Here is a 14,860-nt window from a genome sequence, read left to right on the forward strand (position 1 = left end):
AAGAAATAAAGCACTCACAGCCTTAAATTAGAAAACAAGCTTTGTTTGGTCCTTTAGAACCTGAGTTTGAAAACTAGCCGTTTACATATTTATTATACATTTACAGTTTATATATTTATTTATAATCTTGCAGATTCTCCCTTCAGTTTTAAACATTTTCTGCCACTGCAGGACAGTTTTTACATAGTTAAAAACATTCACAGCAAAGGTGTCCATATTAATCAACAAGGAGCCATACAACATAAACCTTCTGTATGGGGAATTTTCCAAACATTTTCATCTGTACCAGAGTTACACAGAACATATTAACAGAGATGAAATCACAAAAACAGTTCATATTTAACACTAACTGGTCTACCCATGACGTGACTCCAAATTCAACTTTAGCAGTGTTGGAGTGTTCAACATTTTTGAGTAGTTGGGCATAGTGTACATCTCTACCAGTAAATCAATCACTGACAAAAGTGTAACAAATATTTTGTGCAAGTTTCTGTATTATTTACATATTTATTGTGTCACAATGAAGACATCTGATATTTTTCTACTTCACAGTCCTCTCAAGTGAAATAAATGAATACTTCTGGTGTTAAATACATCTAAAAATACTCCTCTAACAATGCCTTAAATTCAATCTGCACTGTTCAGGGTACACCAATCATATGCTTCCCACCCACCTAGGACACAGATTACACTGATCTTTGGGGAAGTGGGTGTGGGTTACAGACTTTGTAACTGTTAGCAATATTTTGATCAAAGGCAAAAGAGACATTTAAAATCCATATCCTTAACGTTAAAGGTTACATTGCTAAAAAGAAAAGGATGACAATTAGCTAGAATAAAATTACTGCAGTAACAAAGGGAGGCGAACTTCAGCAGTACCATAAAGAAGCACATGAGCCCGCTGTAGGAACGTCATTAAACCTGGGACTGTAACCCTTCTACTCCTCTCTCATCAGGCATCCAAGAAGGTAAAGTCCTGTAAGGCATAGCTGGGAAAACTGCATGGCAAAAGGATACAGCAGGGCTGCTTGTTGTCACAGTAGAGAAGGAAAAAGTAAAACAATGATTAGAGAATGACAACACTGCACATCAAGAACAAACATTGGAACCCCTTCTCTACTGCAACTTCACCACCTGCAGTTCAGAATCAGATGCATATTTCCCACTGGGATACTAACTTAACTTTTGCTGGAAAACTTAACCCTTTCAGTCTTTGAACAGGCTTCCCAAGCACAGTGGACCTCCTATCTTAAAAAAATTCCATTTCTCTTCATGTCCTTGAGCAGACTTCCTAAACAAAACAAATTACAATCCCAGAAAATCCCATTTCTTGTGGTCAGCATTACTAACCAAATCTCAAAATGCCTCATTTTCACTTATGTTTACCGATAACTAACATTTCAATGACCCAGTGACAATTCACATGAAGTGCTACCAGCACAATGAAACAGCTAAGAAATATAAAATAACTTCCCTTAGCCCAGACATGACTTCAGATGACAAAACAAGCATACTGCAGAGTATTATGTTTCATTTTTTATGGGTTTCAGAACTACCACACAACTCAAATGGACAGCCACTATGTGGGAAGCTGGATTTTCTGATTTCGTATACAAGCAAGAAAGTTGGACAACATTAGTGTATTTTATATGAATTAAAATTTAAGTGATAATTATATGATTGTCATCAGTTGTCTCTACTTATCAACATCTTTGGATGTTGATGCAGAGATTAAGGTTGTCATCTGTAGTTCTTCTGGTACAGTGTTTGATTCCCTCAGTCCTCATTTGCTTCCTGTGTGATCTGAAGTAAGTCACTTAAACCAGACACTGGTCCTGGGTCACCCCAGGAAAGGGATTGTGCATCCAGTGGGCCTACCTTGTTAACAAACAGGATTATTGTTATACACCACTAACAATACAATCATTCAACACTTTAATAACCAAAGACCAACTTATGAAACACAAATTAATGGGCAGTCACCATGTTCTGTAGTTCTAAATTAATGCAAAGTTTAGCTTGGATACCTTTTGCACAGTAAAATCAAGGCAAATGCAGGTAATGATCACATGCAGAGAAACACATGCTCTTGCAGACACATTGAAACAGGCTGTGAACAAATCTGCCTGCTTACACTACAGAATGAGAAATGATGATGCATACACTACAGTCCAACAAAAGAAATACTTGTGTATATATTTTGTTATAATCTTTTTTCCCCTTATGTTTTTCATGGTGCCTCTCCTCATTTATTTGGTCTACCTACCCCTCCTTTATACCCCTGGACTTTTTCTACTACAGACTGGTCCCAGTGAGGAGATTGAGACTTCAAAGGACAGCATCATACTGTTGCCCCGGAGTTCTCTAATTTTAATAAAACCCTTGTGCGTGCCCAGCACTGCTCCCTGACAGGAAGTGTAATGAGTGAACCAGAATGAACTGCCTCTCAATTCTGCAAAGGTATGATGTCAGCAAGCTACCCCACTCATCTACAGAAGCATCTGCGGTAGTTTCCCAGGTCTCCACAAGGGAAACAGTAACATGTTTGCCCCTGGAGACGCACTCTCCCTCCCCTGCCAGTGCCATAAGACTCCACAGCTGCTAATCAAACCCAGTTCTTACTTCTTGCAGCAGGTAAAAAAAAATCTTTAAATCCGGAGACTAGCATCTACAAGTGCAAAGACTGAGTCAGCAATGTTCATCCAGTTGACATACGAGATACCTATACATATATTTGTCTGTGTGCACGTGTACATCAAATGCATACAAACCAATGCACAGCCATATGCAGATATTTAAAGCTGACCCCTCCATTTTCCATCAATTTCTATGGCAAGCATAAAACGTGCAGCCTGAGAGACTGGATGTTCAACTGTGAACTTTCTTGCAAAAAGTATTTTAAGAAGGGAAAGAAGTTTTTCAATACCGAACACAATACACCCCGAGAAAAAAAATTCATGATTCCTAAGTTAAGAAACCACCTACTGCAAGAGCAAAATGCTTAAGTGTTGCCATTAAATACAGCCAGACAAACACTAAAAGACAGTCATGAACTGTACTTATTCTTACCCACAGCTATTCTTAGTGAAGAAGGCAAAAAACACAAAATTATTATACTACTATTCTCTCAAAAGATGTTCTAGTTTCCAAGACGATGTCGCACTTTATAATGTGACCATATGGAATAGCAAAAATGTGACCTATGAAAATGTTACAGAACAGAGCTGTAGAGACTGTCACTATCCTGCTGTAATGACATGACATTAATTCAATGCATGTAAGGACATCATACAGGAAAAAATGGTTAATCATCTGGACTTGCACAGTGCTTAGACTATGTGCTACCTTTCCTTTGGCAAAGGAAAGTAACAGCTGAGGGTTCATTCTGAAGGGTTTCAAAACAAGCAAACACAAATTAAGCTGTGTCCAATCATAATTGTCATTCTTCTTCCGTATTGGCAAATTAAGAAAATGATTACTGGTTATATATAGAAAGCACAGATCAGGGACCCATTTTCCATGTCATCTAATCTCAGTGAAAGGTCAGAAATTGACAATCTACTGCCCACAGCAATACTGGAAGAAGGTGGGAACCAAAAAAGACTTTTTATATTCCCAACGTTTTATTCAATGTTTGACACAACAAAATAATAAAATTCACATAATCACTTCCGTTCAAAACATTTGCTGAACTTGGATTGAAGAACATTATACACACTGTCAATGGTCTCCCTCTCAATCAAATCAGGCAGAATAAGCAGTTTATTCAAAACCTATCCACTAAAGAATGAAAGTGAAGCACATAAGTCTATAAAACACCTAATGCAATTTTCCTGCAAACTCTATCCAGTCTTAGAGCCCTTGTAGGGGTGAGGGGATACATATTTCTCAGAACTATGCTAAGCCTAGATAAAGGAAAGAATAGTTGTGGAAATAAAACTTCTTAAGGGCAGAAGATGAACAGTCCTAGTGCTTCAAAACAGAGGATCAAATGTGGATTAACTAAAGGCTTCATCTTAGCCAATCCCAATGGTGAATTCAAAAAATACTTTGGGAAGTCAGCCAATCAGCCACTGAAGGATGCACTTGATCAGACAGGGAAATGGCAAAAGAAATTATCTCACTGGCTGGTAAAATACTATAACTTCTTAGCAATGACTGAAGACTCAGAACTAGGAAGCAGACTTATTTTCCTACTACAACTTCTAGGATAATTTCTGATTCACTACCAAACCAAAGAAAAAATCAGATAGATCAAACATTTGATTGATGCTGTACGAGTCTTGTAGAATCAAAGGCAGCACCATGACTTTTGTTGTTAACTAACGACTCATCTGCTCAGCCATCCTACACAACACAATTAATACATTCTCAAAAGCCAATGACAGAAACTAGGAGGCTGAAGGTCCAAACATGGAGATGGTAAACAAAGCAGTAGCCATTTCAACATTTACCATGGAATTGCCAATCAAAGGGGAATATAGAGAGAAAGTGTATCTCATAGCACTGAATTTATGTCACCCTTGTTTTAAAAGACTCCTCTCTACAAGTCAAAGAGGCACTGGCTGGCCTAGTCCAGTAATGGGAAGTAGTACTAAACTGTGGGTCTTGCTTTGAAGAACAGATGTTAGAGAGGTCTCCAAGCACTCAGTCTCAAACATGTCTGTCATAGGTTGGACAATACATCCCACTAGAAAATATCAAACAGGTGATCAAGAGGGACTACAGGAACAAGCAGAATTCAAGAAGCAGATATGCCTTCATTTTACACTATTTCATGGGAAATGTAGACAGTTCTTCCAGTCTCTCTCTCACTCTCTTTCTGCTTGGCTTCAAGTTTGGACCACAAACTAGGTATTGCTTTTTTGCTTTAAACCTGTCTTTAAACTAGCAGTCTCTCTCACCCACATTAGTGGCAGCTCTGCATCATGACTAGGCAGCCACAGTCACATTTTAAAAGCTTATGTTTCTTGCACACTGAAATGTGAACATTCAAATTTTCAGAGTAGAAGTGTATGAGTAGCAAGGAAAATATGGTGCACACATCTCCAAACATATGCAGTGACGTCATGTGTACAGCAAAGGAAGAATCCCCCCACAAGCACATAGACCTGAGACATTTTATAACAGGCATTCATGAAGGCATCAGAAGAAAGCACCCAACTATTCCACCCACTATAAAGGACCTCTTGATCTAAGATCATGAGATTTGGTGAATCAGATAGTTCAGAGATTAGCACATCAGTAAGTGCATTCATGAGGTTCAAATCTTAAGGAGAAGTAGAGCTCTTCAGAGAAGATCTGAGATGAAGGATCTCTTGTAAAATCTATGTCACAAGTACTTGCTTAGTCAGAGTCCTAACTTTAACCAACAGCTGAAAGAAAAGCTCTTTTATCTCTGTTGAAACATGAAAGGCTGAAACAAAGACACTTACATTGCTGGTGCAACAATGGTCAACATCTAGAAGGTTCTTGAGGGGATGACATGCAGGCCCAGAGATTAACATTCTGAGGAAGAGGATATCTCTTCATCCAAAACAAAAGAAAGCTGTGTATTCACCATAACATTTCAACTGTACAATCTGCATTCATCCACTTCAACATCATGAATAGTCAAGCTGCAGGCAGCAGTCTCTCAGCACCTTTAAGACTCTGTGGCTCTAAAATTTCCCATAATACATATCCCCTCACTTTCTCTCCAGATCAAGTTTGCACAAAGTGCAGGTAAGTACAATTAAATAAGCATGGTCTCAGGATCACTTCTGCCAGTCTCTTCAAATGAAAGGGAGCAGATCAGCTGTTTTTTGAACTAGATAAATGTGAACCATGAAGATCTACCATTATGGTAAGCAAATGACTTTCTTATTTTTGTGTGATCCAATCTGTCCACATCAAAATTAAGTCAGAGTTTCCACATCTAACCTCTTGGGTGGAATAAAGGCAGAATATGATAAAATATAGTGGCCCTGAAGGTTATTCACAGATACTGTCAAGTGAGGAATAGCTTAAGATTTAGTGGAATTTGCTTTAGGTTTGATTGGTAAGGTCTTTCAGTATTCTTCCTCACAAAATAAAATGCAGTCTGTCAACTACCTAGACAAGGAAACCTTTGAAACCTTCTGTCCCAATTTTCCCAATCTGACTGGAGCAAAGAAAAAATAATTGATCAAATAGTTGATAATTTTTCTTGCGTCTTTGTCTGAATAAAATCATAGTTGACCATGAAAATCCAGGCAACGAAGCAAATACACCACTGAGAAAAGAAGCCAGGAAGACTGACTGGTAAGATTAATTTCTGCTATCACTTTTGCATAAAATCTGGATTTGTTCAAAGGGAAACCCCCATCTATGTGGACAAAATATGGGGAGATTTAGATGATTCAGAAGATAAGGCATTATTTTCAAAAATTCTCTTGGCCTACGTTGTTACTTCTTGGAAAAGAAAAATCAACAATAAATTCTTCAGCTCTACTGTAGCTACTGGTTCAAAGGGAGTAGTGCACTTTTTTTTAATATAAAGTTTAAACCCTATGGGGAGAGAGGTTTCCTCGATGTGAGGTCTAAGCACAACTGTGTTCCTCAAAAATGCAAATGAGAAATGGATGCTAAATAAATGATTATAGAGTAATTAGAGCCTCTGTTATAAATATCACTCAAAATCTGCTAAACCACTAGAACATAATCCAGGAATCACTGCACATAATGAAAATGTTGTCCATTTACTTATATATTTTCCTGACGGAGAGTTTCTGGGAAGTTGTAAGGATCTGTGCAACCCTAAGAAAGGAACAACTCATCCCTGTCCATTAGGGACACTGAGGAATCCATGGAGTTAGACTGAGGGACTGAATGCCTGGGTGAGGATTGCCAGATGGATGTGATAGAAGACTTTGTGAGGTCTATGGAGAAAAAAACTTCTTAACAGATAAGGTCACAGTAAGGGAACATAACCTAGTCTGGGCCAGAATGAGGTTATAAGTATGACCTTCCCCTTGTGTACCTTTGCCTTTTGCAGTGACTATATTATGACTAGAAATGGGAGGTGCAAAGAAAAATAGTTGCCACTATGCAGTTCAAGGGGCATCTGCTCATTTTATGGGAATAAAGGAGATATAGACCTCTTACAATATTGGCTTAAACCACTTTCCTCTTACTTCTTTTTTTTCACTTTTAGAACTAGCTGATTCAGAAAGCCATAATCCCTTTAAAATTAATGTGATTTTTTTCTTTCATGGTGTATCCTGGAACCAAACTTATCATGCAATTAGAATCAAAGTGTTCTACCATCAGATGCACCATATATAATTGAAAGTGTCCTGAGGAGAAATCTTATGGCCACATATGGTACCTTTTGTTGAAACCAGAAACTTTGCCATTATCCATTTTAAAATAATGACAGAAAATTACTTTAATCTAGCAAAAATGGAACAACTTTTTCCTAAACAAGCTAGAGAAACATCAGAATATTGTATGTCATTGACAAAAACAACAACCTAGAAGCAACAGAAAGGATAATGAAACACAGCAAAACATAACTATGATGCAGCTTAAACTTGCAAACAGCAATTAAAGTTAGCAAAATGCAAATCTCTGACCTGATCACAGACGGTTTTCAGCAGAACTGAAGAAATACCTACTAAACTTGTTGAGAACACCTACCTATGCTGGCTTGAACACAGCAAACATCTGGAGAAAAAGGGGAGGTGTAATGCATTATGAGGACTGGTGGCGGAAGCCTGAGATAGTATTAAAGATGCTGTCTGACTACAGCCTACAGCTGACTCATCATAGTACTAAACTGAACATGGTATATCATGCAAAATGAACCTTTTCAACTCGCCTTATAGGTCGTCCAATAGAGGCTTTGAAAGCAACATTCAAAACCTCTGACATTTCTTCTAGAAAGAACAGAACTTGGACTGTAACTACTAGAGGGACCAGAATCTCTGCCAAAAGTAACCACCTTTCCATTTCTTCAGAGGCCCATACTTAAAGAATTTACAACTAAGCTAATATGATCCATCAAGGGGCAATACACACACAAGCCTTCGTCTTTCTGCATGAAATTACACTGAAAGGCAATGTATCAAATGAAAAATGGAGGAAGGCTTAAAGGACTCCTCCCTCTAAATTTAAAAAAAAGGGGACATTACATCTACTTTCACCATCTCCAACACCATAGAAGAGAGCAAATTTTGGGCTCTACTGCATCTTCAAGTACACTAACCAAGTCAGTTTCCAGTTTGTCTCATGTTCAGAAGACCAAACGAATACTCGTCTTAGCAAGTAACAGCTCCAGGAGGGAGCCTCAGATGTTTGCTATACTGAAGGAATCTTCTGGAATTTAAACTGCTCCCAGAGAGATGCAGAAGCTCTAGCCAATTCTCTGACATGCACAGGCTCCATGAAGATGTTGGGGAGAGGATCCTGCTTTTAAGATGGCACACTTACCACTATCGTGCCCTATTAAGGTACTACAGCTCTCGCCCGTTTTCATACCTCTCAACCTTCAAGCACAAGAAACCTGGACAAAGCAAAAAATAATGGGAGAGGCAAAGCCCCCCACGCCCCTACATAGTTAAAAATTACCAGAAAACCACAAGTTTTATGAGGAACAGACCAAAAATATGAGACAAAAAATATAGACATTCTGCAAAAATCTGGACTGTTGGAAGGTGTACCTGGTTTACTGAACTCATTGTAAAAGGTCTGGGCATTGGAAGCATATCCATGGCCTGCAGTGTTTGAAACATCAGCCTCAGCACCAAAAGACTGGTGAACACACATTCATCCTTCATGTTAGGTGAAGTGTGAGGGCTGCAGTCTCCATTGTTAAGGAATAACACGTTTGGAGCCAGTGTCCTTATCTTAAATCTTCACTGGCCTTCAGGATGTCAATGCATGGCCAGTTTTTAAAAGACCCCCATATTTGGGGTTGATCTAGGCAGCAAACTGAGTTGTTCTGAATGGATACATAGCCCTTATGCGTAAAACCTAAATAAAGGAACATTAAATGGCAGCTTACAAAATCATTGCACAATAAGAAGCAACACTGAGAAAAAGCTATTCCACTACACTGGCTCAAAAAAACCTTCAGCAGTGCCTGCTCCCAGCTGTTATTACAGGTACCCCCACTGCATGTTAAAAAAAAAAAAAAAAAAGGGGGGGGGGGGCCTGTTTTTCACTACAAGTCATGACTGTCTTTATGTGCAGTTCTTTCCAAAGGTCTGACCAAAACAGGCTGACATTTTTGATATTTGGTGGAATTGCCTACATTACATTTAAATCAGCTTATCATGAATGACAGTAACAGTAGTACACAGCAAATTCTGAAAGAGATATGAACGTATGACTACAGACTGAAAATATATTTTACTATACCTGATTCTCTGATCTCTTCAGACTTACGAGCTGGCAATACTAAACAACAAATAAAGTCTGTACTAATCTATTAGGGAGGAGTTGGGAGGGTGGCCTAATGGTTAAGGTATTTGCCTTACAAACATAAGGTTCCTTTTTGAGATGTGCAACCCTTGTGAATTTTCTCATCTTAAGATATGCAATTCGGTGGTCAATGCATGAACAGGAAAACTGCTGCAACCATAACTGAAAAACATTATTTCTACTAAGAGACAGAACAATTTTCTTTCCTGCAGATGTTAATGATATCAGTGTAGGTAAACTGCTCTTCAACTGACAGAAAAGCTTTCGCAGGATGCTGCTGAAATTCTTATGCAAGGTAGGACACACTAATTATTTAGGTCACCATGCATGGAAACACACACATATTTAATCTACAGAAGGATTCAAAATGAAAAAATCCTCTTCAACCATTACAGAAAATGTTCTCAAAGGAGCCCATGACCACAGATAGATTTATGCAGATTCATCTAAGGTAATTCGGTGAGTGTCAATAACGTAAATTAGTATATGTAAAAACACTTTTTTATGCATGTTTTTTGTTATTTTTCAGGAGCTTATTTAATTTGTAGGACTGGATGCTGGCATGTTACCTGCACCTCCTATGAGGAGGGAGACACCCTCACCAATCTAAAAATATATATACGAATTCCACATTCACTGACAACGAGGAAAAGAGCAAACACAATAAGCAAGTAAAATGATTTTCAACACTGACGCATGCTACTGGCATTCACTGAAATTATTATTGTATGCCTGTCCAGTTTACTCACAGAAACCTTCAGATTCATATGCATCTGTGCACATAGACAGCAATAGAAAGAATCTCTTAAGACTCGGGCAATTCTCCTGATTACATATACACAATCCTGTAAATCTTGCATGTTCTGTGAAAAATAAAGTGATTCTAGAACGTATGAACCAGTGCACAATCTGCTGCACTTACTTATAAGCAATACGCATGTTTAATATCAAGTGTCAATAAGGGAATAAAAGTTACAAGTTCTACTGAAAGACCAGTGGAACAAACTGATAGGCATGTACTGTACTAATCTTGTGGCAGGAACATGGACATGAATAAAATGTATGTGACATCAACAGAACTTGCTGGAAAGACAGAGTTGTCTCACAGAGGTTGCCCCACCTTCGGAACAAGCTTCCTATTCATGTTAAACAAAGCCCCTTGTTGGCCCTATTTAAATGCAATTTGGATGACTGGACAGGTAACCGGAAAATCACTCCGGAGGTTCCACCTGTGCCCCCCCTCTTGGACAGGTGCAATTAGGTGCCGATTTTAGTGTCTGCTTAAACCAGACACCCTTGAGTACACAGGTTGAACTTAGCAAAGCTTGTAAGGGCCCTGGGGCTGTTAGCCTAGTTACCTCCTATGACACAGAACCTGCATATGAACAATTAATAAAAAATGAGCTTGTGCTGCAAGCACTGTAATGCTGACAGTGACTGTTCCTGCACTTCAGCTGAAAACAGCCTCCCCATCATTTGAGAAATATTTACAAGCTCATTCATATTACTCAATTAGCACCATGCACCCACACCTCTCCCTCCATTTGTCTATTACAGTCAAAGTAACAAGCACTACCTTCTAAAAGCTAACATTAAAACCCCACTACTGCCATATCATGAAAAAAATCACAAAAGTCAACTACATTAAAAATCTGAAAGTATTTCTATTCTGCCTGTGTTGTGTTTGTAAAAGACAACAGCTGAACTGTGGTGCTAGAGAGGCAGTACTCATCTAAGCAATCTATTGCAGAAAAAAAATTAGCAGTGATAGTTACTTAAGGTTAAAAAAGAAAGAACTTTTATAGTCGGAAAAAAGTATTCACTAGTAATGAAGGGTAATTGGGCAAGCCATGCAAGCAACCAATAAGTAGCCAAATAAGTATGTCTATAAATCTGAAAAAAAAAATCAATGATTCCTTTAATAAAGCTGGCAGTTAGGTAGCTCATGCCTAATTGATGCATTGTACCAGCTTTTCAAATACTATCCCAATAAGCTGGACAAAAAGTGCAAACAGAATCACCCCACACATGAAGACTTGCTAAACCAAAACAAATGACAGTTTCTTAACATTCCTGAAATCTATGAAAATTACACTAAAAACAGGGGAGACTCACCAAAGAACACTGGTCAGGGAGCTGTGTGCTCATAAACGTAGTACTTCACAACATTTTAATTAGCAAACTGGGCTGATCTGAAAATTTATGGCTAAAAAGATTTTCTTTTACAAATCCGTACACTTTGAAAAAAAGTCATAAACACATATTTACAATAAGTCTTTCTGTAATTAAAATGCAAAGAAATAAATGTACTGCTTGGCTGCCCCCTCCTCAGTCCCACAGAAAGACAGCATTAACCAACTGAAAGCTCATAATGTTCAGCTGTTTTGTGTTTGCCTTTAGTAACAAGATGCTGTAAAGCATAGGCTACTTTTACACGACCCACCAGGAATGTTCAAACATGACAGTTATTAAAAGTATGAACATGTTCATGCACACATTTAGAGATGCTTTGTGAAGAACCTAAAATGTCTACAGCATTAACTAGCTCAATAAATTGTACTTGGCTAAAGGAAAAATGCACACTCGAGATGATGGTCTCCTGATCCATTCAAATCCAAGGAGACTTATACTTGCAACTCCAAGGCAGGTCTGAAACCTGGGTCTAAATCCATGACATACCAGTGTATCAACAGAAGCTATCAGCTCCAAAAGTATGACAGTGTTTGGTGAGGTACAACCCAAAATGTGAAACCATTTCTTCATCCCCTCTCCCTCCTGCCTGGTAGTGATTAGCTAGTCTTACTCAGCTACCAGTTTTTTTTTTTTTACCAAACTTTGTAGCATCTCAACAATAAATGTGGCCTGATATGTACATTATCACCTCAGTACTGTAATAATTTCTTTACATTATCAAAACAAAGAGCAGCACTAAAAACTTTTTTTTTCTTGCAGTTCCATCTTCTTTAAAGGGGACTACTGCTCATACATATTTCTTTCTTTCTTTGATGAGGTTACAGTAGGGGAGTGGGTGGATACAAGGCAACTTGTAATAATCTGGAAATCATGTACTTCACAGTGTATCCAGGTACTACCAGACTTTATAAAGCTGGCAATTAACTGGTAATTACACACTCAGTAAGGAGACTTCCACACGACATGATGATGAGTTAATACTTCATAAAATACAGCAGACACTTACAAGCTAAGTGTGTTTTGGACTGCAGTAGTTACATAGCCCAAACCTAGTGATTATCTCTGCACTTACAATTAATAGCAAACAAATCTCTGCAGTGTTGCCCATCTCTAAAGAATATGACATACAACTCAACCTGTAAAGGCTCAGTACATCAGAGTTATTATAAAACAAGCTCCTTCCATGGAGGGTAATGGAGAGAGGCTACCCATAAGGTTTTAGATGACATTATTGATTGAATTGTGCATTTTAAAGAACACAAAATAGATCCCCTCGCTGGTGGCAGCTCCTTGTGCATAATTTTTATACAGCAAAACAAGATGGCACCAGCTGTCTCAAGTTTTAAAAAAGATTTAAAATAAATGAAAATACATTTTTTGTCTTCATTTTGTTGACAGCTGGGGGCTTCCCATCACATCTTCCTGGATTTGACAGCATCTTCCATTACTCTGATGTGGATCCTCCAGATTTTGGTGATGTAAGACATTAAGTTCTCACACTCTACATTGCACACCTCATGCTATGGCCCCTGGGTTTGTGTCCTGAGAATCCTTCTGGCAGCAAATAAGAAATCATCCACTGCCAGTGGCTTGATAAAGTGCACCAATCCACGGCATCAATGCATGTGTCCTTGTCTCCCCCCAACCAAAATATTTAATGGTGCTTAAAAGACAGTTAAAATTTGGCATGAGAACATATCATTTTATAGGGGGGAGAATAGGGGAGACACAGCTTACATTGCAAGAGTTTAAAACTAGATTTATTCTAGGCCAGTTTCACAGGAAGCCAGATGATGTGTGTCATAGTGGGCGAGGACCATGAAGTCCTGACACATCAGGCGTCAGTGGTGGGCTGTGTGCTCCCTTGAAAGAAATCCAGTCATTCAGGTGGGCCTGAGTAGCCTTCCGGTGAGCAAGTCTGTGAGTGATGGAAAATCCAGCATTCCCTTCCAGCTGCGATAAAATCACCAACACCTGCCTGTGGAGAACAGTGAAGCACATCAGGTAAAGCAAACCAAAATGAGCTTATAACTATATACACAATGCATTACTAAGCAGGTTATAGGCAGCAATAAGCACTGGTAGCACAAAGACTACCAAAGTACTAGGAAACCTCTACACACATCAACATGTATTACTGTCATACAGTTTTTGCTTATCTGAAATGGCACAGAAAGAGCAAATGCAGCTCTTGGAATAATGAATAACACAGTTTAAAAAAGGCATTTATCAAACTTTGTTCATACTTTGATATGAGTTCTAATTCATTTTCACGGGGCATAACATATTCAGCCAAAAAAAAAAAAAGACAGCAGGAAAGAAACAGTTTTTTGAAATAAGTTCACCAAACTTAGGATTAAATATTAATCAGAAAAAAAAAAAAAAAAATATATATATATATATATATATATATATATATATATATATATATATTTTTTTTATTTTATACACACACGCACATACACTGCAATACTAATGGACTGAACAGCACTTCCTCCTGCCACCCTGAGCAACTCTGACAGGATCCCTAGAGCAGTCTGAACATTGAGCACAGCCCCATGGAGTGCAGCACTACACTACGAGAGAAGAATGCCAAATTACAAGAAATGTTTATGATGCTCTGTACAACAACCCTGACAAAAATAAAATAAAAAAAAAATCAAACTCTACAGATGCAAGCTATAGTAATATGTAAAAACACTGTCAGTAATATGACAGGTGGCAACCTCACCTTTTGTGATGGAAGACCAGAAGGCCAGGGGTTCTATTACCACTCCATAATTGGACTGCTGACACTGCAGTGCAGAACTGGGTGGTAATGTTCTCCACAGTGTGTTGTCCTTTGGATAATCTGCTCCAATTGGTGGTAACTGATGTGGATTTGACAGATCCCATGGCATCTACCAAAAAGAATAGGAGAAGTTCCCCAATGCCTGGTCAAATTTCCTCTAGTAGTAGGAATACCACATTGTGTTTCCTCTGAAAACAGTCCACTAGCCTCCCAGGACTCATCTGAACCACAAAGGAAACAAATAAATACACACACACACATATGGCCTTGGCCATACTAAAACTGTCTACTGTAGACATGGTTCTGAAGAGCAGCAGAGGTTGTTGTTCCTTTACTGAAATATCTGCCTGTTGAGCAGCATTTCCATAAGGTGACGGCTGACTTAACAGAAAAAAAGGAATGTAGAATATGCAAATCCAAAAATTCACAGGC

The 14,860-nt window shown here is 38.4% G+C and overlaps 1 protein-coding gene across 1 annotated transcript in view; it reads right to left on the reverse strand.

The window, feature by feature from the left end:
• Positions 1-27: 27 nt before the first annotated feature.
• CAPN15 (calpain 15) overlaps positions 28-14,860 on the reverse strand; it is a 1,742,089-nt gene continuing 1,727,256 nt past the window's right edge. Inside the window, exon 14 of the mRNA XM_044088958.1 lies at positions 28-13,615. Coding sequence (XP_043944893.1) covers positions 13,438-13,615 — 178 coding nt within the window. The 3' untranslated portion in view covers positions 28-13,437. The remainder of the gene's footprint in view (positions 13,616-14,860) is intronic.

Source organism: Protopterus annectens, chromosome 12.part0, assembly GCF_019279795.1.
Source record: "Protopterus annectens isolate FY-2018-M chromosome 12.part0, PAN1.0, whole genome shotgun sequence".
NCBI lineage: Eukaryota > Metazoa > Chordata > Ceratodontiformes > Protopteridae > Protopterus > Protopterus annectens.